The sequence below is a fragment of the Pyxicephalus adspersus genome, chromosome 3 (genome assembly GCF_032062135.1).
Source record: "Pyxicephalus adspersus chromosome 3, UCB_Pads_2.0, whole genome shotgun sequence".
Classification (NCBI taxonomy): Eukaryota; Metazoa; Chordata; class Amphibia; order Anura; family Pyxicephalidae; genus Pyxicephalus; species Pyxicephalus adspersus.
Genome location: NC_092860.1, coordinates 108,771,744 through 108,799,394, shown reverse-complemented (window position 1 = coordinate 108,799,394; position 27,651 = coordinate 108,771,744). Strand labels below are relative to the sequence as shown.

The following is a 27,651-nucleotide window of genomic DNA, read 5'->3' as shown; positions in this document are numbered from 1 at the left end:
CTCACTGTCCCATCATGCAGAAAATCTCTGTAGTTTATAGCAGCAGCTCATTTATTGTCAGCCCACAGTAAATCAAACTGAACAATGCAATCTTGTTCTCCTAACTATTCACACTCTGATACAAGCATGTTTAAATTTTAGTTGCTTATGAATTTCTCATTTTTCCATCAGGAATAATCAAATCATCAAACATTGTTTGTGTCCTGGATGATTTTTTAGCCCAGCTCAAAAGTTTAGCAAGGGTTTGTTTACACTATAACACATTTTAATGTAATTTATTTTAATTCACTGCATATGTGAGTTGCAGTGCATTTCCATTCCATGTTGTAAAGTGAAGTGCAGTTTGCAGCATTTTAAAAAATAAGCTGGCACATTTTTAGTGCCTCAATGTGTATTTATAGCTTTTAAAATACCCTACATCAGTCGATTCAAAAAGAAGGATTCCTAGCACAAAAAGAACTTGAATCTGTGTGTATTGAATGGCACTACCTTGTGGTACCTATTCTGGCTGCTGGTCATGCAGTGGGCAACAGTGTCTTCAGCTTTGTACACATTTAAGTGTTAGGTCTCTGGAAACAATCTAATTATATCTAAGCTAGAACAAACAAGCACTGTACACAGAGCTGATCAGTTCTATGGAGAGGGGAGGCTGAGTGGGACCACCCCTTTAGATCCTTCTCTATAGGAAATGATGGTGATCACCCCTAGTCGGTTAATCAGTAATCCACCATGGCAGATGGATAAACAATATTGGTCAACTGCTTTTTTTTTCCAAAGACTATCATGTTCGTTTCTCTTGGGTGACAGTTATGTAGAGTGTGCAAGTAGCTTTGGTCAGTCAGTCAAACAATATTTCTCAGACAATCAGTTTACTGTTGTTTGCCAGAACATACAGATCATGTTGTATGTATGTAGGTTTATATTACGGTAATATTATCACAGTCGGGAGTTCAGCTTTAAGGTTTACATTGTTTTCTTCCTGAGTGAACTCCATATTTAATCATTGACATTATGAGATAAAAACAAGCTACACTATTGGTGAGGATAGTGGCCTGCAAGTGGTGGCCCATGTAAGTGTAAGTATACGACTGGAAGTGGTGGTCCACCGAACTTCAGTGATCTTCTTCCGGCCCACATGAAATTATTGTTTTCTTGACTAATACAATTACCACTCAGTTCAACTTTTTTTAAAACATTTATTACAATCTTGGAAACTTTATTTATAATGATTACCAATTCAGGGTAACAATGGCTGTATCCTAATGTATGATGTTACCTTCCAGATGACACAAATCTCAGTGTACCAATACCTCCAGTCCTGTGTTATGATACCCTTCTTTTGTGCTTTTAAGGATCAGATCAAGCTTTCTGATTTTGTCAAGTGACCCCAGGGGCAAAGGTGGAAGAAACCTGGTTTTCTGAATAAATTGCAGTACTGGCACAACTATATATCTTAAAACTTACATCACCTGCATTATCCTTCAGACAAAACAGGTACATGGGGCCTATTACAAACCTACCATCTTCCATGTTTTAGGTTTTCAGACTCTTGTCACTTCAGCCCAAGTCTTTTAGATATGTCCTTTTACTCTATTGGATTCACACCTTATGAAAGACAGGTAAATCTCTCTGACCCTTTCACTTCAAGAGTCTATCTCTTGGATTTTATAGGTTTCTATGTTTCCACCATACATAGCAGATATGTTTTGAGCAATTATATTTTAGGCAAGAAATTAAATTTTTACTACAATAGAAATAAATAACCATGTGTTACTAAACAAGTCATAAATAGAACTTGTTGCAGAAACTAAAGATTGTTTATGCAAGTGAAGCTTGCTATTTGTTAAAATCTGTCAACTTTGGCTCTATTCTACATTTTCTGTGAAAGTCTATCCTTAGCCCACTGCTTGCTAGGGAAGAAGGTCTATTTATGAAAATGAACTGTAATTTAAAAGGGTGAGGACAAGAAAGTTTGTTGTGTTCCTTTGTTTGTTGTGTGCATGGTGAATGAATGGTTGATCTCAAACGTATGTGTTTTTTTAAAATTCTTGTTCGCTTTTGTAGCCTGTGCCAATTGTTGTATGGTAGTTCTGCCAGGATTTTTTCCAGACAATGTTTTGTTATAATTACTATTGAAACTAAATACCCTTAAAAAAAGGAAGAACGTCTATATATTTGTTTTATATTTTTTTCTCGTTTTTTTCTGCAGTGTTGAACAACTGCTGAAGAGATCTACTTGTGTAGTATCCATGTATTTCCAAGTGTTGGCTCTAAAACTGTGGGTGTAGTGCTCTGACCAACATAGGAAGCTTGCCCTGGGAACCTTTGGTAAGAGTGACAGCTTCATTGTTAATTCAGACAGATATTGCAGCTAGAATATATATATATGTTTACTTGACAAATAATAAATGCAAAATCATCTGTGTTTAACCATTCTGATAAATATATCTCTCTCTCCAATTGCTTCTTCTATGCACTGAAATGTAGGAAGCATCGAACAAAGCAGCATCAGCTATGTTTCCATATTTTCTTTTAAAGCATGCTAAGTAAGTGTGGTCTTCATGTAAAAATATAAATGATAAGGAATTATCCAAAAGATTTTCAGCATACTGGATAATCTCTTCATCCAATTATGGAGTCATTTCTCTTTACGTCAACAAATAACTAATGTTCTTACCATGCCGGCACCAAACGTAACATCACGCCATCTAGAAAGTGAATGTTTTGGTGGCACCTGTTGTTAATGTATGGGCTGATCTTAGAGCCACACATATTATTTATTTGTTTATCCTAAGACTGTCAAAATACCAACTGGAGTTTTATTGGGGTATGATTGTTTAAAACATTGCCTATATACAACATAAAAATATTTATATTGATACAAGATTACTTGACAGTACCATAATATAAGTATTGAAGACTGTTAGCTTATGCTGCGTACACACGTGCAATTTTTGTCGTTGGAAAGGATCTTTCACGATCCTTTCCAACGACAAAGGACTACACGATGCATGAACGGTGCTGTATGTACAGCACCGTTCTGCTCTATGGAGAGGGGAGGGGGAGAACGACGGAGCGGCTCCCTGCTGCGCTCTCTCCCCCTTCCCTTGCATTAGGATCGGTCGTCGTTCATCGTTCGTGGATCCGCCAGGACGAATCCATGGACGATGAATGATGCCGACTGTACACACGCCAGATTCTCGCCCGATATCTGGCCGATGCTGATTATCGGGCGAGAAAAAACTGACGTGTGTACGCAGCTTTACTTTTATTGCTTCATTCATCTCTTCTGATAAAGCATGAATTGGTAAATAATAACTGGTGTGCCTAAATGCTGCTTATAGATAGGAATGTAAAGAATACTTTCACATACGCTGAATAGCTAATAAGCATATTAAAAAAGGGAAGCGTGTCAAGAGTTATATCTGGTATTTAAAGTAACCAGATTGCTCAATTTAAAATAATTTTAAGTTTCCTATTTTTTTTTTCTGAAACGCACACATTTTAAAAACAGAAGGAGTTAAATGTAACTCTAGGCGCACACTGTAGTTTTCAGTGTGTAACAAGTTAACTTAGCCAACTTTTTGTCCTGATTAAAGTGGGATTCCCTGACCTCCTTGTCTTTGTTGTAGCACCTGTTGAGTCGCCAGGTGGCAGTCTGCAATCACTAGAACTTGAGGAAAGTGAGAAGGAAAGAAGAGAGGGGGGAGAGACTAAGGAGAGAGGGAGTCAAGTACTTTCATCAGCTCTAAACTCTTTCCCATTTGTTGCAGCTAGGAGCAAACTTTAAACAGACACCCACACTAAGCTCTCAGACTCCCAGCTAAGGAAATTGTTTCCTTTTCACTTGTGAGTTTTTCAGAGGCACAGGAATCCCACCAGCAAAGCAAGCAAACCCCTGAGTGACCTGAAGCCCCTATTAAGCACTGGAGGATCACCCTGCTGACTAGAACCTGCTGCCAGGCGGAGGACTCCACTGGCTCCATTACTTTCAGGCTGCTGGGTCACTGCACTGATCAGGAAAAACAGTGTGAGGAAGTTTGGTGCTAAGCCAAAAAAGTAAGGTAAATAATCAGCACAGCCATGCAGTACAGACTTTGATACTGCCTAAAAAAGGAACTGCCGGTGCGAAAAAAAGGGAGGTGTATGGAGGCACTATTTTTTTTTCTCTTTCTTCTCCAATGTCCTAAGGGGACACATTTGCTGACTATCAGATTGTTTTCCCACAGGGTGTCAGGCTATAGATTCACAGTTTTACAGCCCAGGATTAAGGCTACTGGTTATAATGCTAATTTCAGCACTACGTACTGAATTTTGTGGGTTATTGCAACATTCTTTTTTCTCCCTTTCAGTAGGAGCTCCTGCGCACGTGCTTTAAACTTTACTGTTTACATCTTTGGATCAGAAATTGACAGGTGCTCTTTAAACAACTTTTTTCGCTTTCTCTTTTTTTGTCTTTTTAATAATTTTTGTCTTTTTTTTTTTAACTAGCTCACCAGTTGGAGTTTTACCTATCACAGTCCATGTGGAATTTGATCAGTTTATTCTATTTTGCTTTCCAAACTGGAGACAGCAAGGAAAAACAGGATCAGATCAGAGATACCTTTTCATGGGATTATGAAGGATCTAGTCAGTGATTACATGCTACCAATGTTACCTTTACAGGCTCAGTGCTTTCTTGTGAAGGGAGCAGTGATCAGGCTCTGCTGAAACTGACTGTGAACTTGCAAATCTCAAGTGCTGTTAGTTGCTGTGTTCTCCACCTATTCATCCAAATGATCCTCTTGTTACTTCTCAGAGTCCTAGCGTGCACCCTGGACTTTCAGCTACATGGAGTGCAAGCTGAATCCAATCTAAGCAGCAAATTTCAATTTGGAAGTGCCAAGGAGCTGAATGGTAAGGCAATATATGTTGTTGTGTTTTTTTTTCACACCCATAATTTACAGCCTTGCCAGGTCAATCGCCTCTTCTTAAGGCACATTAGCTCTGGATAACTGATTTGGAATAGGCAAAGCAGCATAAGGTTTAAGGTTTAGAAGGTACCACAAAAAGGAACTGAAAACATGGCATTGGGGTTAAGAAGCCGGAAAAATAAACCTTGGTTCTCCTTTTAATACATATTTATGTTTGTGCCTGTAGACCCAGATCCGTTTGTGGTTTTGAACTGGTGAATGACTCCTATTCCATTCTGGGCTGGAAACGAGCTAATCCCACATAGGAAATGAGAATTACTTTCAACTTTCAAGTGTACCTGAAATGTTTAGAAAACTCTTAAATGAAAGATCCCAAGGGCTGGAACTTGGTGAGCCGGGAGAAAGGCTTCTTTCATCCAGAAGGGCAGCTTCAGGGTGTGTAATTTGCTTAGCCTCTGAACTCCATAGGACTTGCATTATTCAGATTTTTAAACGTTTGCGTTGTTGCTTTTAGGTTAAAAAGTCATTCCTGTTCTGTGGGATATTTTGAAAGAATAAAGTAAAGGCCGTCTAAGAATGGCAATATAAAAAAGTGAAATAGGTTGTCTGGATAGAACATTAAAAAGTGTGTGTGCAAATAATTATTCGTCTTTATCCAAAACTCGCGGTGCCTGCGGTAATACTTTGGCACCGAAACACTGGCCATGTGAATTTCCTTGCGTTTATGTCAGCTGAAAATTGTAAATCAAGCTGACATAAAACATTGGTTTTATGAGCACCAATGAATGGGCTTTTATGTCGGGCTGTTGTGTATGTTTTAACTGTTATTGGAGGATCTGATGTCTATATGAACTGCTTTATGTATTAGTTGAAGAAGGCTGTGCAGAAGGGGTTAATATGAAGCCAAGATAACATGCAGGACACATCCCTTTTATCACATGTACTAAAGTTGTGTGTGAGAGGAGATATTGTTCTTGCATGCTGCTTGCTAATGTGTTGACATATGGCACCTGCAGACTGCCAGAGAGCATGATCAAAGAGAAGCACAGAGATCAGTCTCTAATCAGACTCCACTGTGAAGGACTAAAGAAAACTGATCAAAAGGCTGGGGAACCCTGCTATGTCGTGACGGCAATTGATCAAGATGACCTTTGTCTATCCTCTTCAGTGTTGAAAAATAATGTCTTTTATTTTTTGCTAACTCAAAGGAAGCAAACAATACTAAACTAGTCTTTGACTTTGCAGACTTCCCTTGTTGAACTGCAAGGCTCAGCTTACTCTCCAGGCCTGACACAGATGAATGGAAGTAATATTTTCTCATGGGTGCTATGTAGCGGCACCAAGTTACTTTTGCAAAATATTTGTTCTTTTTATGAGTTTTTTAGGTCTAGACAAATATAGAGATTATGAAGAAATACACCATTCAACATCAAGTAATCGTAAATCCTCTTTGACTGGCTTGACTAAACTGCCTAAATTTGCTCGGAGCTATGTGCATCACTACGCTTGTATTCCATAGGTCAGATACCAGCAAAACATAAATGGGTAAACTGTTTGTAATTCTGTTTGATCTGTTTTTGATCTTCACCATCTCCAAAGCCATGAGGGTGGCACAACTGTTCTGTACTATAGCTATACTTCTCCACAGTTGTAAGATCTTCTTTGTGTAATCCCCTCTTGTAAGCTACCTAAACACCTCTCTCCCCAAGCCCTAAGTAACCTGATACATATTTCATTGGCCGAGCTGTGCAGTATCTGATCAGCTCCCAGTGTATTACCTATCACTCTCGGCTTTTATATGTTGTGCAAGTGGTTTTAGGATATAATACAATTTTAACCAACTAATATAGATCTATTTTCCTTTGTACAAGTTAGCTTGCAGTGTGCTTCTATAGTGCACTGACCTGGCTGTTTGTGATTAACTAATTTTAATATATAGCTAAATAGAGGATAAGGGACAGACAGGACTGTTTATCCCAGACTGACCTATGTTTATACCACACTGATATTTCATAAAAGCCACATGAACCAATAGCCAATCATTTTGGTTTGTTCTGATTAAAGAAAAAACCTAAATTGTTGCCACACTTGATTGCTTTATTACTTTTGTCCTAATAAAACTTCATGTCACAGGTGAGCATGCTTTGGAGAATATCCTTTAATTACTACTCAAGTGATTTAGATAAGCAGTTCACACTCCAGTCTTCTGAAAAGAAACAATGGTGATTGTACCAATAAACTGCACTTTGAAATCCTTTATTGGGTTATGTGAAATAATGTCCCTTTAAAACTTTGTTACCACATGCTAGAAAAATATTAACAACTGACACCACCATGGAGATAGTAACCTGTTGAGTGTCTACATAAGAATTCTATTGTTTGTTGGGGAAAAGGAGTTGAAAAATAGTTACTTGGTACATCAATCATTTAGTCTTATCTTGAATGAATACATGTGCATCTGTAGTAACCATGTGACATCCACAAGCAGGAGTACAACAATGAGTAAGAATGGTTCCGAATATATATTGGTAGATGATGTAACTACAGTTGCCCGTCACCAACACAACAGGCTTTTTCCTAAAATATGAGGTTTAGGGAATGAGAATATTTTTTTAAGGCTAAGCCCTGGCATGGCCCAAGAATCTTGGGCAGTGAGCTATCTGCCTATCATGATTATCAGCCAACAGGGCCTGGCACAATCATTGTCCAGAACATCTTTTGAGCTGGTTGCACAGTTAAAGTTTACTTACTTTCCTCCTAGGCATTCAGTGATCTCATATATGGCTCAGCAGTCACAGTTGATGGTCATATCTGTTGTAGTGTTTGCTGTTATAAGTTAACCTAAAGTAGCAACCTTGTACCTGGTTGCACTACAGTAGGATAAAAAAAAATGTTGCCAGGGGGGAATAGCTATGGACTTTTTCATAGATTATTTGCATTATCTCTTCAACCAGCAGCTGACAATGAAGGCATTGCCCCAACACTGTCTATGTTGCTGAAACTCTCTTAGGATGGAAGAACTGGCTTGGTTAGTGAGAGTAAAAATATTTCCTCGCATAACACTTTTACCTCACTTAACTAGATTTGTTACTTGTAGGGACAGTCATACGGATGGCATTACATCCTATTACATGCTACCCCCATTAAACCAAATTGTTATTGCAAGGCTTCCTAATGTTTGCCCATATTCAGAGCAGAAAATGGGATTCCTTTTTTCATATAGATGTGTCTTAAATACCTTTCCATTTTAACCTTCCTGAATCAGTCTTCTCAACAGTGACTTTTTAAGGTTTGCTATATGTTTGTGATTTAAATAATACTTTGGCTTGTGTTTTTACACCTATGTGTGCACCTGTGCAGCTTAATATAGGAGAACCTTTCTTTCCAGCACCATGAGACTCCACAGAGGAGCAGAACAGAACTTGGAACTGTGACAGATTTTGCCATTAGATATCCTAGAAGATAGAAAAACATGTGGTTATGTAGCTCAGTAACATCCTAAAAAAATATTCTTTGTGAACTTACCCCATTAACGTGGAGGGATGTTTAGATTCAAATGACCTTGCAAAAGCTGCACATGCAGTTGAGTGTTTGTATCACCGTAGTATTTACTTATCTAACCTAGGGTTTGTTTAACTGAACAAAAAGTACCCCATCATTCAGATATTCCTCACTTATCGACTTGCCTGCTTAATGACCACCCAGACTTATAACGATCTCTTCAACAAGTACACTGTTCAAGAACTATACAGTGTAGGGTAGCCCAGCGTCCATATATCAATCTTCTCAACGCCATCATTCCACATACTCCATCATCAGTTACCCTGACACTGATGCAGCCCTGCAGACTGGTTCTTTAATCTTTATTAATTCTTATTCCACTATTAATCAATTCACCTAATAACTAAGTTGTAGGAACAGAACTTGGTGGTTACGTATTAGGTACATGGTGGTTCAAAATATGCATAAAATACTTACCCTCCTAAATCTAACTCACATTATTTCTTTATACTTTACAATCTTGGTATGTGTTACTGAATGATTAATCCACCACACCATAATAATGAAATCCATCTTTCTGTTTTTAATGCAGCAGACAGCTCATGGATATATCAACAAGAATTCATTTTGATGGGTCTCAGATACAGATAATGCCAATACATTTTACAACAGTTACTAGGGTTTTTGATAAAAATCAGAGGTAGACCTCAATTTACAGAAGATAAGCAGTATTTTGGAGATAAGTAAGCATAGTTACTTTGCACACCCTGTTCATCCTAGTCGTTACATGTAGAACAAAAGTAATGATGTAAAACGTGCTGATAAGATGAAACGGTCAATGCCTTACAGTAATGAAAGAAAGCAACCAACTGCAAATCTAACAAAAATGTTATTTTTTGGAAGCCAAGCACTTTCCGGATAATTCCACCCATATATTTAAATGTGTACATTTAAAAGAAACATCAACAATACTGCAATGAACATAGAAAAATAGATCTAAGTAGACACAATATTTATCATTTACGTGCTTGATTTTTAAAATTATGTCTGCATAAAACATTCCTTCCATCCACATAACATTTTCTACCTAGCCAATCTAGGTAGAAAATGAAGCATTCCTTGGTAGGTATGCGGCCCAAAGAAGGATTGGTCTCTGTATTGCTTTTTATTTAGGATGAGGGATCAATCTACTTATCCATGAGCACTCATAGGGTGCTATACAGGGGAATTTATACTAGAACCGTACTTTCTTCCCAGTGCTCAGGATACAGACAGGATGCTAATTCCTATACAGCATTCATTTTTCAATAAAATATCTAAAGAGCACATAGAATGTAGTTTTTACACAATGGTATCATCATTTGTGTATGGCTATGGCAACATATCCTGGTACCGTACACATTGCTTGTGCATTCTCAATAAATAAAACTTTAGTAGGATTCCATTTCAGCTGACAGTCACTATATAGCGAACGTCAGGCAAACAATTTGTAGCCAGTTGCAAAAAAGTAGGTACAAAAATGCTTTAACAACACAAAGCAATAAAGAATCATGCAGAGTTGCAACCTACCCAATACATATTTTGCCAGGTGGGGTTGATCTTCTACAACTAATGCTGATTTTCTTTGTAGTATTTTGACAAAAAAGCCTTATACAGTTTTCATATGTGGTCATCCAAGATGGTCCTATTTATCTTTGTTATAATTTTTTATGTTTATATGACTCATTTGAGTCCTTGTTTCAGCCAGAATGCACAGGTGAATTCTTTGAGGACCATGCCAAACACTTGGGAATACATATGGACATAATTATTTTCAGATGTTTAGCCCATCAGTGTAGCCCAATTAAAATAAACAACTGAAATCTGTTAACTTTAAAATTACAGCAATTCCAACTAGAATCTGAGCAACCAGATCAATAAGGCATTTTATAGGTGATCCAAGCCGTTATTTACCGTGAACAAACTGTGGAAAACACCTTGCAATAAACTTCACAACATTTTACCCTGCAATTTATATATGTCTACCAATGGTAAGCATAAGCTGTAGTTTGTAAAGTCTGCCCTGGAAAAACAGCAACAATTTGAACACGTTTTCTAAATTGATTTACAACAGGAGGTTAATATTTTAAATGGCATCACGCAGTATGTTTTTTGGTCTTATCCTCTGTAACACAAACAGGGCTCTTTGTTGGAAATAGCATTAGCTGATTGTTACCTGGTATGTCTAATTTCAGTGGAATCAGGCAATGATTGTAATGTGTAGTCAAATACCATAACAGATGCCTTCAGCTGTGTAAACTCGCAGATGCCAAAATGCCACTTTATTAGTTAAAGACATTTTTAACAAACAATTTTGTGTAAAAATTACCTTTCCATTTAAGTCTAAAGCTACTAAAATGTATTACATCAGCCCACCTTTCAAACATTTCTTCCTTGCAATATTTGTAAATGATAGACATGTTTTCAGAAAATTAGTAAAAATCAGACCTAACAGAACAAAAGGAATAGTAATGATCATGTGTAGTGATATGACAATGAACTTTGTAAAGCTCTGCATATTATGTTGGTGCTGTATAAATACAAGTTAATAACAGATCCTCCCACTGCCAGTAAGTTTAAGATGGTACATAGCTTTTCAAACTTTTCAAACTTTACATTCCTTTAATTGTTTCATCCCTCTTATCAGAGAAAGTATTTTTTTTGCTTTGCTTTTAATATATTTAAAATTATCTGTATGCATTTCAAATTTTAAGACTAAATCTGGGACATTTAATCCAGGCACCTGGATCATCGCATCACAAATTTACCATTTCAAAGTTACTCCTTACACATTTTGGATCCAAAATAAACTCTCCAGCCAATCTGGGACAGTGAGAGGCATACTTTCATTTCATATACACATGAACAAAGCTGTAGTGAGGCTTGTTGACAGTAGAATTTGTTACAAAATGTCAGTTCTTGACAGATCTCCCTCTCTCTTCCTTTCTGGAGCAGTCATGCAATGATTGTAGGAATACACATGAATGAAGAGTAATTTGGTGCAACTGCTGTTATACAAGGATAATATAGCCCCAGGTGGTTTGTACAAATCTTGTAAATATGCCCTTCCCTATTCATATCCACACCCTTAATGTGATTTTCTACATCAATCTCAAAATGTTGTATTTCCTCTGTAGAAAAAGACTTTTTTTTTACCTAATACCTGTTTAGGACTTTGCTTGTAGTTCCCAGTATGACTTTGGATGTTATTTTGTGTACAAAGGACTGGGGGGTCTATTTTTAAAGCAGAAAACCTGACATTCACTATATATTTAATTACTGCTATTTGAAAACACATGGACCTAGAAGATTATTCAACAGAGTATGTTTGATGAATGTCAGATTTACTGCTTTATAAATAGATACCTGCATATTGTAGCTGTGCTGGAGACTATTTTATACTGGAGCTACTTGGACAATAGGTGTCACAAGTACATTGTAAGATCAGCCACATCTTTAGCACATCTTTGGCAAACCTTCTGCATTTATTCTGTTCTCGGAGAAAGCGATGCTGTTTCGAATTTACAGTTAAAAAGGCAAATTTGGGGCAGCACAGTTGGCTGAGTGGTTATAGCTCTGGCCTTTGCAGCGCTTTGTAACAGCCTTGAATCTCAGCCAGGACTCCATCCTCCTCCTGCCAGGAGTTTGTATGTTCTTCCTGTGTGGGTTTCCCCCGGGTACTCTGGTTTCCTCCCACATCCCAAAAACATGCAGTTGGGTTAATCAACTTTCCCTCCAAAATTGACCTTAGGCTGCGTTAGACGTATGACTATGGTAGGGATAATAAATTGTGAGCACCTTTGAGGGACAGTTGGTGACATGACTATGGACCTTGTAAAGTGATGTATTATATGTCGGCACTATAGAAATACTGGTTAATAAAAAAAATACAAATGTTTCAGATATGTTGACTCCATGGCAGCAAATGTGATGTTAAAAAGAAAAAAAAGCTTGGGAATGAACCTAAATACTGTTGGGGAAAACATATTTAATTGAAATACATCAGTAATTGATCATGACTTCAAGAGTAATAGATACATAATTCTTCCATAGGATCATTAATTACTTTAGGAATGGCAGGAGTTTTTAATGTGGACTGGTAACAAGTCAATTAGTCATGAATCTATTAAGGTTAAATTTGGGCTGAAAATATGTGGAATTTTTTTTTTTTCAATAGGATTTTACTGACCGCAGTTGGATTTCCTAATGCAATATATATTTACTGTCTATAGGGATGACCATATTTAGTGCAGGAGCATTCAAGTACTTCATCATTCTATGAAAACTGCTGGAGGTTAATTACTAAGGCCATCTTTGTACCTATGCACATTTTACTCTTACTTTTTAATACACTTATTTTATTCCAATTTTATTATAAAAAATGCTGTCTGGTGATAAATGTCTTAGCTGATAAATGTGCACTTGATCAAGTAGTGATCTATTAAATAAGAGAAATGTACAATTTACATGTGTTTATTTACACAGCTTGAAGTGCAGAGCTTGTCAATCAGGACAGCAGACCATCCATGTGTTTCTTTAACTGAAAAGTAAAATTGCCCTGATGGGAGACAGTTTCCAGGCAGTGACATTCTGCAGAATTCCTAGTTCTATAACAGAAAAACATTCCAGGACAACTAATATATAGGCAGGCCTACAGGTAGTTCCTAGGTTAAGGACATCCATCATATGGACTACTCCTAGATACAAATGGGGCTTCCCTGCTCACTGTGTGCAGAACGGAGGCTTGGAGGGGCCAGTTTGCATGACTTGCAGAAGAAATATTTTGCTAAACACAGCTGAGGTAGTGGGTGATCCTAGGGGGGTGAGCTCTTCAACATCTTGTAACTCTTTAATGACCAAGACAAACTCTGCAGTTATTTCTTTTTGCATATCAAAGCACAGCTTGCTCCAGAAGTTGATGAATGTCAAGGCTCCATAAAGTTTTTTTTTTTTTTTTTTGCTTTGTGAATATCTCACAGTGAGGATTTTATACAGTAACTAACATCATGCTGCCTATGTTGAGACAAACATCTGTCCAAATTGCATTTTTTAAAATAATGTACCTGTTCCGACTTACATACAAATTCAATTTAGGAACAAACCTTTAGTCCTTATTTTGTATGTAACCCAGGGACTACCTGTATTCATAATCTACCAAAAAAAAAAACTTGCCACATGAAGACATTAATTTAAAACCTATTACCCAGCACTTCATCATTACAATATACAGAAGCATTCTAATGTATCTTGGGAAGTTGATGGCATTAGGTGTTTGTCACTTACTCTATAGTTGATTGGCTGGACAGAAGTGGGAGACGAATCCTCTTCACTAGTCGACATTTTTGTAGTACTGTCTGCTTTATTTTTAAAAAAAATAGTTTTTTTCTTTTTAAACCCTATTCACATAAACATTAGTTTGTATGAGAGTAGTATATACAACAAGCCTTTGCAAAGCTTTCAGAGAGCTCCCAGAAGAAGCCTTGTTGAAACCTTTATAAATTCTTCACTATCAGTATGGAATATTGAACACAGATCCTCCTGGGATCCTCATGCAAATGCTTAGTCCGAGCTTGTAGTACACACTGCTCCTATACAGGCTTGTGACCAAGGCTTTATTCTTCAGGCCCGGCTTACCTGTTAGGGGCATTTTAAACAAACTTTCCATTTTATATTGGTTTCCAAGAAGCCAAGTCTTACTGTTGTGTGTTATCATCAAAAACTAATAACTTGTAAATAAATAATATATTTATTAGGCCACATTCACATTTATGTGTTGCAGCAACTTGCTTTAAAAAGACATGCTTTAACAGGTTTCTGCAACATATAAAACACATTTTGTATACTTTGTATACATTGCATAACAGAGCACCACATACTGCAAAGCAAATACTGTGTTGCTAAAAAAGGGTCAGGTTGTATCCATTTGGGTCCATTGCACATTATTAGTGCTGTGATATAGATTAGTGCGTGTGCGTTAACATGCCGTATTGGAAAACTTTAAGGGAAATGGGCCCTTAAATTTTCAAATTTAGGTTTTATTACAGTGAATCTTACTAGTAATTTCACTTGGAAATTAAAGTTCTAAATGTTAACACAGAAGAGCTAGTTAACTCGATAATTTTTATTAGAAATATTCTATTAGGTACAAGCAATAAACTTCATTGCCACCTTTACTCCAGTTTTTAAAACGAAGTCCGAATGTACATCTTTGTCAAAATTAGAATCCATGCATTGGAAATATACTGAATTGGCAGTTCTGATAACTGTATGAGTCACTGTGTCAATGTACTTTTCTTCTGTTTATGGTAGGCTTCCTTCCTGCCCCTTCATTCCAGTGACAGAAGCCTGTACATTTACCTAGGTAGACATGATATCACTGCTAGTTATTCCTAATGTGCTGCTTTACTCCCATGACCTCAGATGCTTTCCCTTTCATTAACATTAGTGTTAAGTTAGCTTTAAGACTTGTCGACTTTTGTTTGAATGATCTTTGAAGAAAAATGAAACTGTATATATGCAGCCCTACAGCAATGCAGAATGGAATGTGCAGCAGATAAAAAGCCTTTAAGCATTCCGTTTGTGCTCAGAATTGCTATATCAACATCAAGGTTCATGTTTAGTTTATTACTTTAGGGCTTAATAATACATTTGTCACCACTAGGAAATTCTTAGTGTTTGCTAGAAAAGACAGTAGTTTGCCTTTCAGAAATTCTTCGTGGACACAGAAGTACTGATAAGCATATCAAGGTCTTAATGAAATACACTACAGTGCATTTATTTGTTGGAAACATAGGCCTAAGCTAAAGGATAATGCAAAAGATTTAAAAAATCATTAAATAGTTGATATGATATGATCTTAATAATAAACTGAAGATATGGTGTCCTGACACTTGGCAATCTTGCACAGCAATTTATCAAGTGTCCGGGGTCAAAGGTTGACCCTTCCAAGAGTAGAGGTCATTTAGACCTTACAGAATTGTCCACGTGTACATAAGCCCTATGTAGCGACTTTGCATGCTATGGAGAGGCAGATGACCTGATGTGCTAATATTTGGGTTATGTGGTGCTTTAAACAGAAGCTTCAGGCAAATCTCACAATTATTCCTAGGAATACTATACTAGGAATTGCTCAGCCCAACCGTTTTGTGCATCATTCTCATAATTCTTTAAGTGGAGCCATATTTCAGACTCCTATGAGATTACTCCCAAATATAATGTCTGCTATTTTTTTTTTTTGTAAATGAATTATATAGCCAGGAGCTGAAATGGAAATAACTGGACCTGAAGGTAATAATCTAAGAGGATTTACCTAACAGTTCTTTTTTCCTGATCTAATTTGTTTATGTTGAGCAGGGCATGTATGACCTTGACTTTGCTAGCAATTTCAAAGTAAATTACATTGGTTTTGTCATAAGCATTTAGAATTCAGGTGCCAATAGAATATACACAATAAAAGCAAATAGACCTAGGAATGCCTATCCGTAGGGATCTCCCGCCATCCTCTGCTAATGTTACAGATTTATAACACTTTGAGGAAAGAAAACTTGAGCTGTTAGTCTGCTATTCACATTCCAATTTTCAAATGCCTGGAGAAACAGTAATGTCCTTTATGGCATGGCCCTAAAATAAAACATTTACCATCCTGAAAATGAGGTTTTATACAGAATGGGGAATAGTTAGAACTTCTTTAAAGTTTTTATTGTTGTTTACATGTTTCTGATTACTGGTGACTAATGATGACTAGAATAGAAAATCAAGATAAAGCTCTCTAAAAACACATAAACATATTTTTGTAGAGGGAAAGATTAGGATTTCTGTCATTTTTTTTTATTGCTTCGTTGCCGGGATCATTCTTTTTAATACAAAGATGAACCTTTTCACACTCTTCCTGGAATTAGGTTTAGGTTAGGGTTCCCCTTCTGAACTAAAAAGAAATATGTTCTTTATTACTGTATGTTCTAAGGTAAGATTACATTGTCATTTTAAAACTCTAGGTGAAAATAATTCATTTAATTATCTCTAAATAAAGGCTGTAAAGAAAGTTTATAGAAATAGAACCTAAATCATTGAAAATTAGCATTAAAAATGATTATGATAAGTATACTCATGCAGAGTAGAAATCGGCACGTAGGCATTTTTCATTCATTGTTCAGACCTGTTCTGTCAGTTTGTCAATGACTGTGCCAAGTAGCTTAAAACTTAAAATCTGCTTGTCAGCTGTGCTACAAATGCATTAACAATACCTATTTCATACAAGCTGTTTTCTAATCTTCTCTCAGGAAATCTTGTACTTATTTACAGAAGTGCACTCAAAACTATAGGATGTTGTAATGTTTTGCTTAAAGGGCTTCTCAATACCATCAATGTTAGAGAGTTTTAACCCTTACAATGTATTAGTGATGAATTCAGGAGTGTTGTATATTTTAAGAAATCATTGTACATTTTAGGGGACATTCACAATTTTGAGTTGTGGTAACCTTTGAGGTACCGCAATGCACATTACAAGTGTTGATGTGTTGTAGTGGCATTCATTTTCATTGGCACACTAATACATTGGCCCTGATTTAATAAAGCTCTCGAAGGCTGGGGAGGATACACTTTCAACAGTGAAGCTGGGTAATCCAGCAAACCTGGAATGGATTTAATAAAAGTCTTTAGCTTATTTTTTAACAAATGGTTTCAATCCTGGACCAGATTCATTCCAGGTTTGCTGGATCACCCAGTGTCACTGATGAAAGTGTATTCTCTCCAGCTTTGGAGAACTTTAATAAATCGAGGCCAATGTATTAGTGTGCCAATGAAAATGAATGCCACTACAACACATCAACACTTGTATTGTGCATTGTGGTACCTCAAAGGTTACCACAACTCAACATTGTGAATGGACCCTAAAACGTACATTGATTTCCTAAAATTTACAACACTCCTCCACAGGGAGACGCGATGCAGATCAAGGCATGGTAAGTTAATATTGGGGGAAAAGATCATCAACAAATAGCCTGTTGACAATACTGGTGAATGGTCCTTTGTCTTTGTATGCCATTTCGGGGCACATCTTCTACAAGTCCTCTTTAATATTTGTAAAAAATTTATTACTTAAGGATCCCTTAGCTACTCATTGGAAACCTATCCACATATGGAGGTGCACGGTCAGTGGCTTCTAATTAAGGAGAGTATTTGCCATTCCTAACCCTGGTCATCTTCCTGTAGAAAAGATGATGGCATATGGTCCTGTAACTTGCTGCCAATCATAAGAGAAACTTTCACTTAAATAGTTCTGGCATAGTATTTTTCCAGCAGTGGGAGTCTGCTATAAATCTAAAATATTTGCTTGTAATAGTCATACAGCTAAAGGATGGGCTACATATGGGTTCCTTTCTCCACTTATGGTACAATCTCATATACAAGTATACTGTTTATGTAGTATACAGGTTGTCCCCGAGTTAAGGACATCCGACACATGAACACCTCCTAGATAAGAAAGAGGATTCCCTGCTAGCTACTGTCCAGGACGAAGACTTGATAGGGGGGCGGTTTGCATGACTTGCAGAAGAAATCTAAACACTGCTGAGGTTGTGGGTTATCTTCATAGTGGAGCTGATCTGTAATATCTTCTAACTCTTTATTGACCAAGACAAACTCTGCAGTTATTTCTTTTTGCCTATCGAAGCACAGCTTGCTCCAGAAGCTAATGAATGTCTAGGCTCCATACATTTTTTTTTTTTTTTTTTGTGATTTAACTCACATTGAGGATTTTTTACAGTAACTAATACCACGCTGCCTAATAATATGTTGAGACAAACATCTGTCCTAATTGCATTTATTAAAATAATGGACCTGTTTCAACTTGCATACAAATTCAACTTAAGAACAAACCTACAATCCCTATCTTGTATGTAACCCAGGGACTACCTGTATACCATGATAGGGGGTATATAATGTTCACAAACTCGTACATTCAATTAAAAGCTATATTCAGCTTAATTGAAGTCTATGGTGCTGATTACTGCAATTCAATCAATTTATCAGTAACAGAATTGGTGGGCCATGTTGGGTCTTATTCTGAAAGCTTGTTTTTTGCAAAATGTGAAAAATGTCATGGAGGTAGGTAAAAAGCACTGAAGATTACACCTTGTATACGTTTTGATAATTGATATTTGTGTTTATCAATATTACATATTTTAAACTGGTTGGGGCCATTGTAGTCATTACTTTGTTTATACTGAGCCTGGCTAGAGCCCGCTTGGATCAAAAGAACTGTAGAGGAGACAACTTTAAGTGTCTTCAGTATAAAGAACCATATAGAGTTCTGTACTGTAGTTCATTGATGTAATTACTGAAGTAACACATCACAAACTACTTAACAGCACCCCCTTCCCATTTCAAATTGTTGCAGAGAGCTGACTGTATGAGCCTGGTTTACTAAAGTTCTCCAAGGCTGGCGAGGATACACTTTCATCAGTATAGCTGGGAGATCCAGAAAACTTGGAATGAATCTGGTCCAGAATTGAAAACATTTGCTAGCAAATGACTTTGAAGAAATCAATTCCAGGTTTGCTGGATCGCCCAGCTTCACTGATGAAAGTATATCCTCTCCAGCCTTGAAAAGCTATAATAAATCAGGCCCTACGTCTCTATGTTCTGCAAAAAACCCAGGTAAATGAATTATGCCAATGCATGCACATGGTGTGAATGATCCCCTATAGCTTTGGAACCATTAAACCATGCTCTCCTTCAGTGTACATAGAAAAAAATGCAGGTTAAACAACTCTATTACATATATTTCAACTGTATTTCTAGCTGTTTTTCTGACGTTTGGTTTTAAATTAGCTATATTGTATTAACATTGTTTGTATGAGTTCAGAGGTGAAAATGTAAAAGTGATGTTGGAAATGGTTTGTCAGGAATATGACTTGCTGCTTTTGTTAATTCCAGACTTTCACCCCTGGGTGACATGATTTTGGGAATAAAGAAGCTGTTCTGACAAGCACATTATACACACACACAGCACCATTTTATATTAATCACTTCTTTAAGTGATCCCCAAGCTCAAGGGTCAGCAGGACAGTTCATTAGTGATTCAGAATGTAAGGTCATGGGAGCAATTAGAGGCTTTCCATTCTCTAGTGTGTTCTCCTCCTCTGTGGCTGCATGTTAGCTAGAGCCCAGCTGAGGAAGATTATTCCATAGTGTCTCCAATGCATGACTAACTTCTCACCTCTCTTTGGTAAGAGGCCGTCACCCTTCAGTGTTTATTGTGGGAAAGGAATGATTCCCTGTGCATGGGTGGGGTGGCTGACAATGGATTTAGGTGGTCCAGCTCTGTTCCCCTCAGTTAACTGTAATCCAATAATCTATCAATTCTTGCGTAAATGTCAAAGAGCAGACTGCTTGGATACTTGCGGACATGCAGATGTAAACTGCAAATCTAGTCAGCTTTAATTGGAGAATTAGGACATTTATACACAAGCTGAAGGCTGCTGAAAGACAAAGAAGAGACTGTACCTCCTAGTGGGAAGCAGGCATTGTCCTAGCTACTTAACTGCACTAATCTTTTTTCCAGCACCTGTAGGAATGCTGGAATAGGCATTAACCTATTCACTGACATGCCAAGTTAATGTCACATTGCATTTTATATTAAACATTGCGGGGGTTGTTTGGTATAATACAAATATACTTTTTAAAAGGCCAGCTTCATCCAGATGTTTTTATACCAATGGGGAACAGTTCTGTCATTCTCAGTTGTAGCATTATCCCCAAGTTATTGACAAAACCAGCACAGGTTAAATTTTTACAGGTAAAGAGAAACTAAACTCATTGGTGGGTGGTGAGCACGGCATGGCACATACTTAGCCTGTTCAGTCACCTTCTAAGCTCTAAACTACCTGGTATATGCGCCGTCCAAGTTAGAGCCAAAACAACAAGCCACCAGGAGCCAGAGTGTTATTTTTTTGACAGAAGGGGAGCAGGGGGAGCTCTGCTAAGAAAACCGTTTAAACAACAAATAAATTTGTGAATTTGAAGGTGATTTGCTCCACAATGCTTGCAGCTACAAAGGTGAGTAATGGTTTGTTTTAAAACTGCTTAGATTGCTACTTTCTTGTGTTTTTTTTTCAGTTTAGGCCCACTAATAAAGTTACTTTAGTTTTAAGCAGCTTATATGAAATACTCTTAAGCAAATTGCCTTCTTCAAATTTGTGTTTGTTGTTCAAGCAGTTTTCTCTCCTACTAAAGCCCCTTCTCTGTGCTTACATGAGAAACAACATTAGATTGTAAGACCCTTTGAGGGAAAGTTAGTGACCATACAATATACAGTGACAATATACTTTATAAAGCGCTGTGTAATTTGTCGGCACTATATAATTATTGGCTAATATTGAAATAGAAAGCCTGGAAGTCTGTTACATCACTACTAGGGGCAGCTGGTGGCAACTTTGGCTGAAAGAACGGTTTGGGTGAAATTTCATGATAAATTGCTCCACAGTGCATACAGCTAAAGAGGGTATTAAAGGCTTGTTTTAAAGTGTACATATTAAATGAATAACAAGATCCCAATCAGTTTATGAACTGACAAGCAACATACTGATATTAGAAGAAAGTGGAGTGACAGAAAGAAGCTTATCTACTTCTTGACATCTAGGAGTTTTGCAACTTCAACCAAAACATGATCGGAATCTTGAGGTTCTGCTGACAATTGCGGGAAAGTTGAGGACTACTTATGTTATTTCAGTTTGTTTGCCTGTCAGTAGCACTCAGTGATCCAGATATAAAGATTATATATATATTTATATATATTTTTTCCCTGCTTCTTTTAATCAGGATGGGAGAACTTAGAGTTAGTCTTTACTGAGAAATGGCAGATAGCCAGCCCAGGAAATATACAAGAATTGTAGTGTCTATGCAGCCTGTAAACTGCTAACAGTGCTGTGATTATTGTGTTCTTTTACCCTCCAGAAGTCGATTATATGAGCCTGGTGCCTTGTGAGGTAAGAGTCTAACTCAGTTGTGGTTCTGGGCCTGATTCATGCATGGCAAACCAAAATAAATGCAATGGATGTAATAACCTCTTTATGTAGAAAACCATAAAATGCTACATGGCCGTGTAAACAAATTAAGTAATTTTCTTATTTTTTCGTTATGGATGGATTTGCAGGCCAAAAAGTGAGGGTGTGGGCTACAGTTTATGAGCTCCCCATCAAAATATTATATTCAATATGAAGTTCTATGTAAAAACAGCTGTTTTTGGCCCAATCTATATTATTTTGTGGCTTCAGACAAGACTGAAAGCATTTTTTTTTGACCATTGGAGAAAATGCAAAAAACACGCAGTTTATAAAAATGTACACCAATACAAAAAAAATGTCAATGTTTTATGATAAAATTTGTTATATCACCACATTAATTACATCATCATGTTATACTTCTAGCAAGAACTGTTCCATAGAATCATAATTACTAAGTTTCCCTTCAAGGCTCATAACATGTCTGGACTAGTTTTCAAATAATCCTTTTACAGTTTACTTGACTGCGTCTATGGGTGACTGCCAGAACATACCATAACAGCAAAAAAAAAAAAACGCTAACCCAAAGATTCATGTTTTACTTGACAAGGACGTAATAATCCAGGTATTTTTGTGCTATTTCATATCCTCAAGAAAACCAACATGTTTTAAATGGTTTGCTGCAAATCAGGTCACTTCTGTATGTCGAGTATAATAATAGAAGAATAGTGTAGGCTTATTTATACCACTTTGATGCTTTCCAACTGGCTTACTGTTCAATCCCGATTGTTCATAATTTGTGACTATGGGAGTGACTGTCCCATAGCATATAGGGGGGAATTTATATATGACAATATATTTTGCCATTGATTATGCATTTACAGTTTTGATGGCAGACTTCAATTTTTACATTGTGTGACCAGAAGGAGACGCTACTTACAAAACCTTGTTATTGCCATCTTGCCCATTGCAACTATTTGAAATTTGGTAGTGATTGTGTATAGCACTGCTTATTTTGGCTGCCGGTAGTACGATATAAATGCCGTACTAAAGCCTCGTACAAATGTCAGATTACTGCCGCTCTTTTGTGATCCTTTCCAATGACAGATGTAGAAACAAGCACTGTACACACACTGCTATTCTGTTCTATAGGCAGCAGAAGACAAGTGAGTGGCACCCCACTGTGCCATCCTCCATAGGAAGACATTCATCAATCCACCAGAATCATGAACAGCATTGGGAAGATTCGCTGCACATTTTAGATTTTCAACCGAGATAAGAACAATCATTGGTCTCAGGTGACAATCATTTAATGTGTGTATATAACTTAACAATAGACTTTTCTACTTTGGTCCAATATACCATCTGAAACATTTTGGTATATCTGTTTGATAAGTGCCAAAAATCCCCATTTAAACTTGTCAGATGATAAACTGTGTGAACTGTCTTTGTTAACTTTTATCAAACACAATGAGGACTTACCGAACCTGTATTTTCATGAGAAGAAAGAAAGAGGAAGAGATAATTGTAGGCCTGCCTTGTTTCATCAAATTTGCTGGCCGTCCTATTTCTGACATCCTTCTCACCTTCCAGTGATCTCAGTCCAATTGTTAGCAAAATTCAGTGCATTCTATAAAAATTAGATGGCAAAGAAAAACTCCATAACACCTGAGTATAATTATGTATAATTAAATACATCATTTAGTAATACCACAAGGTTTGCCAGCAGAATGCATGTCTGGATACAAGTCTGTACTTGGTGGTTATCTAATGTGTTAAGCTGACAAGAATTTCAAATCTGACTGATATTTATATTTTTATTTTTTAGTTTTCACAAAGTAAATAAATATCTTAAAATGAAAATAATAAAGCAATAAATCCAGTGTGTTTTTTACCAACTGTCCTAAATTGATAACACAGTTCCTCTTCTGTACTGCAATTACAAGCAGTGTTGTCATCTCTGTCCAGTTCTCTTTTATTAGACTGCAGAATATTTTCTCCTTTTGTCATCTTCATACCTTCAGGGGTGGAGGATGCTGTAGTCAATGAGGACTTGGCAGGGCTGATAACTTGGGATTTTAGTGCTGCACAGAACAAATGCATTGAGCACAATTGATTTTTGGAAGAATTAACAAATAATTTTCAGTGCTTGCAACATTCATCCAAGAGTGGGAGTATTTAAAGTGGACCTGGTTATTTATCTATCTATATATATATATATATATATATATAACCAGGTCCACTTTAAATACTCCCACTCTTGGATGCATCAGAGTATCAGTTTTAATTGTGCCCCAGCATGACCTGTAGCTTTCTTACAGTGAACCTAGCTCAGTTTATGAGCTATTGGCTGGGTGCCTCTTGTTTTATTGTCTTTGCTAATGGTTTGCTGTGTAGTACTGTTGGCTATAATGAACTTTTAAAACTTTAATTACTTGTGAGTTTTTTCATTGTCTTTGGGGCATAGTTTCATTCTGAAAGCCTCATATCAAACACTATCAAGTAATTATTATTAAGAGGGCAAAACCAATTAAAAGCCCAACATGCATCCATCTGCAGCATGGGGCTATTTTTGAATTGAAGCTTTGTGATTGGTTTTATAGTAAAACCTCCTTTATTGTAAAAAAAAAAATAATTTTTCAAGGGAAATACTTATTAATTAAAAATATCACTCAATATCACATTTTTTTTTTAAATTTAAAATGTAGAAAAGCTAGGAATTTATGTAAAATGCAGAGAAGCAAAATATGTTTAGGGATTGTTTAGTCCACATTTACATGTGCAACAAAATGTACCCAACACACAATACATGGTGAACTGTGCTACCACTTAGAATTGCACCCAGTTCAGGTCCCCAGTGTCTAAGGCTACATAGACATGTCAGATGATTCTCGTCAGATAATCTCCTTAGGGCTTATATTGGACGAGAATCTGGCGTATGTATATCGCTTCTTGTCTGTCGTTTCGACAACCGTCCTGGTGGATCCGCGGACAACGAACGATCATATTAGTGAAGAGGAGAGAGCACAGTGGGACACTGCTCTGTCGTTTTCCTCCTCCCCTCTCCATAGAGCAGAATGGTGCTGTATGTACAACACTTGTTTATGCGTCGTGCAGTCTTTTGTCATTCTAAAGGTTTGTGAAAAATCCTTTCCAACGACAATTATTGCATGTGTGTACCCAGCCCTAGTGCATCACAACACACAGATGTGAGTCACAAGTGGTCACTTGTATAAAAAACATACATGCTAAAAGAGGGAAAATAGTTCCCTTTTCAGCAGCCCACTTAATTAAACACTGCTGTTACACTGCTGTATAACCAACACAAATGGCCCACACTTCACCTGTGACATACCTGCTCACTATAGGATGTATGTTAGTGGTATGAACCACAGCGCGGTGGAAGAAATGCATATTCTAACCATGTGACCTATTGAATATTTGCAGGAAAATGGGCTGAAGGAAGGGTACGGATATTCATTTTGCTTTTTAGCAAGTATGCATTCGTATACAAGTGACCCCATGCTGACAGCGTCACTTTATTGAAGTTTTAGTTGTGTCTAGAGCAAGGCTATAGCAACGCACAATCCCATATTTTATGTAGACTGCTAGCAACAGCTGTCTGTGTCTGGTCATTTTGTAGCTGTACATTTTATTATACCTTTCACATTCCATTCTGCTTTAGGTAGCATGTAACTAAAAGCTGTACTGAATGTATATAATAAACCCTGGGGGATTTCTCTCTTGCTACTGTAGATTTTATAATAAAATATATGACTGGATATTTAGGCCTTGAAACTGAGTGGACATTTTTTGTACAGACATCCCTTAAATGTCAATTTCCATTGTTTTCCATTTAAATGTCCTTTTCTATTGTTTTAGTGAAATTTGTGAATGACCCTGAGTGGATTGGGTGTGACTATATTGGAAAAAAGTTACCGGGTCAACTGGATATAATATGGATTTGTTCTAGTTAACTTCAAATCGTGAGAATGTTTTAAAATGTTCAACTGTGGGCAGAGTTTTATTTTTAGTAAATTCCCTAGACTGCTACATATAATAACATAATGAACACATTGCCCAGGATCTCCAGACCAATTTGCAAATAGGTCTAAATCATAATCTCTTAGATTGTAATCTCTTCTGGGCAGGGTCCCCCCCCCCCCCCCCCGTGTTATTGTTTTTGTCTGTCATTCACTACCCCTATTTAATGTACAGCTCTGCGTAATATGTTGGCGCTTTATAAATACTGTTTAATAATAATTTAGTGTTTTTTACACTACAGACAGACTACACTTTTCAGGGGCTAACAAATCCACCTTCATGAGGGCCTAAAAGTTCTAATGGAAGGGACTCGCATAGAAGGTGCTTGCAAGAATAAACATTGTGAACCAATAATACCTAAAGATTCTGACTGACAAGCAGATATAGCAGCAAACCCTTTGAGCTTGGAATTATTTACAGATTTGTCTGGCAATCTTTCTTTGACGTTTAGCCTTAAGTTTTGTCTGGGACCTCAGGGCAGGTCACCTTGTAAAGTGAGCAGCTAGAGCTAATGAGATTTGAGGATTACACATTTTGAATTTTTAAATAATGAATTTTTGCACCTCTTAAGTAACACTTATCTACATAATGGAACATTTACTCTTTTAAATTACTAATGAGAAAATCCAGAATATTTTGATTATGTTTTATTAGCTTGTCTAGGGGGTTTATAGTAGAGTCAATTGACAGATGTATTTGTATTGAGGAATATTTACAGTTATATCTGAAATTGATACAGAAATAAATTAATTTTTATAATTACATTTTAAAGCGGGTATAGACCAGAATGGGACACATTCTTGAAATCTATTTATCACATGGATCACATTGTTTTCAATCTATATCACATTGTTTTCAATCAATATAATAATGTATAATATTAATAAAATCTTTATATTTAATTCAGTGGGCACGATTTATATAAAACTTTCCAAGACTGGGGAAGGTACACTTTTATAAATGAACCTGGGAGATCCTGCAGACCTGGAATGGATTTCTTAAGTAATTTGCTATTTGTTGGCAAATGCCTTCAATCCTGGACTCGATTCATCCATGAAAGTATATCTTCTCCAGTCATGGGGAGCTTTATTAAATCAGACCCAATGAGCCTGGTTTAAATAAAGTTTTCTGGGTGATCCAGCAAACATGGAATGGTTCTGGTCCAGGATTCAAAACATTTGCTAGCAAATGGCAAATGACTTTGAAGAAATCAATTCCAGGTTTGCTTGATCACCCAGCTTTACTGACGAAAGTGTATCTTCTCCAGCCTTGGTGAGCCCTAATAAATCAGGCCCAATGTGTTACTCTCATATTTCCCTTCATATTGTATTTAAGGGTTCCGTGATTCTGTTAGATATTTTGAGATGGGCAGTGAAATTGTGAAAAAGTGATTTGACCCAAGCAAGGAAGTTGGGGTCATGTCAAATTTGACTAATATTTTGGACATATTGTGTCATTTATGGAATCGGATGCCTTAAACCTGTATGTATCCAGATGTCTCTGATTTTGGTTGCGGAGAACATTTTTTAAACACTTAGGGTTCGTACACACATGCAATTTTCATATTTCACAATCGTTTCCAATGACAAAGTGACAGATGAATGAACGAGCACTGTACACACAGTGCCCGTTCTGTTCTATGGGGAGGGAATTGGGTGAGAACTGCGTTGGATAACCGCTGTACATATGTCAGATTCTCGCCCTAGATGAGCACTAAGGCTATGTATAGTACACCTGTCTTCTGACGTGTACATAGCCTTAGCGCTGTAATCTTGGTAAAATGTTTATGTCCATGGTAATTAAAGATATTGTAAACTCTTCGGGGCAGGGTCCTCTCTTTCTCCTGTATCACTGTCCGTATCTGTCATTTACAACTCATATTTACTGTACAGCGCTGTGCAAAAACTGTTTAATAAAAATAATAATATTATTATTGGTCAGAAGAATTCACAGTGCTGGAGAGCTACTTGCCATATTAATAGTTTTAATGGTGTACCATGTTCTGTACAAAAATGAAATGTCAGAAATGAATGTCATGCTTTGGTCATACCATATCAAGTAAATGGGAAAGTGATTGATATGTTTCTGTGCCACAATTTACAATAGATTATATTGAATATAATATAAAATAGATTACAAAATATATTAATATA

General features: G+C 36.8%; 1 protein-coding gene across 3 annotated transcripts in view; it reads left to right on the top strand.

Annotated features, from left to right (window-relative positions):
- Positions 1-3,774: 3,774 nt before the first annotated feature.
- PDGFC (platelet derived growth factor C) overlaps positions 3,775-27,651 on the top strand; it is a 149,574-nt gene continuing 125,697 nt past the window's right edge. The window contains exons 1-2 of one of the 3 annotated variants that reach the window (XM_072405965.1): positions 3,775-4,064; positions 4,492-4,896. In XM_072405965.1, the coding sequence (XP_072262066.1) occupies positions 4,776-4,896 (121 nt within the window). In that variant the 5' untranslated portion in view covers positions 3,775-4,064; positions 4,492-4,775. Of the gene's footprint in view, positions 4,416-4,491; positions 4,897-5,139; positions 5,349-27,651 lie in introns of those variants that run through there. The other 2 variants (XM_072405964.1, XM_072405966.1) reach the window with 2 other exon arrangements.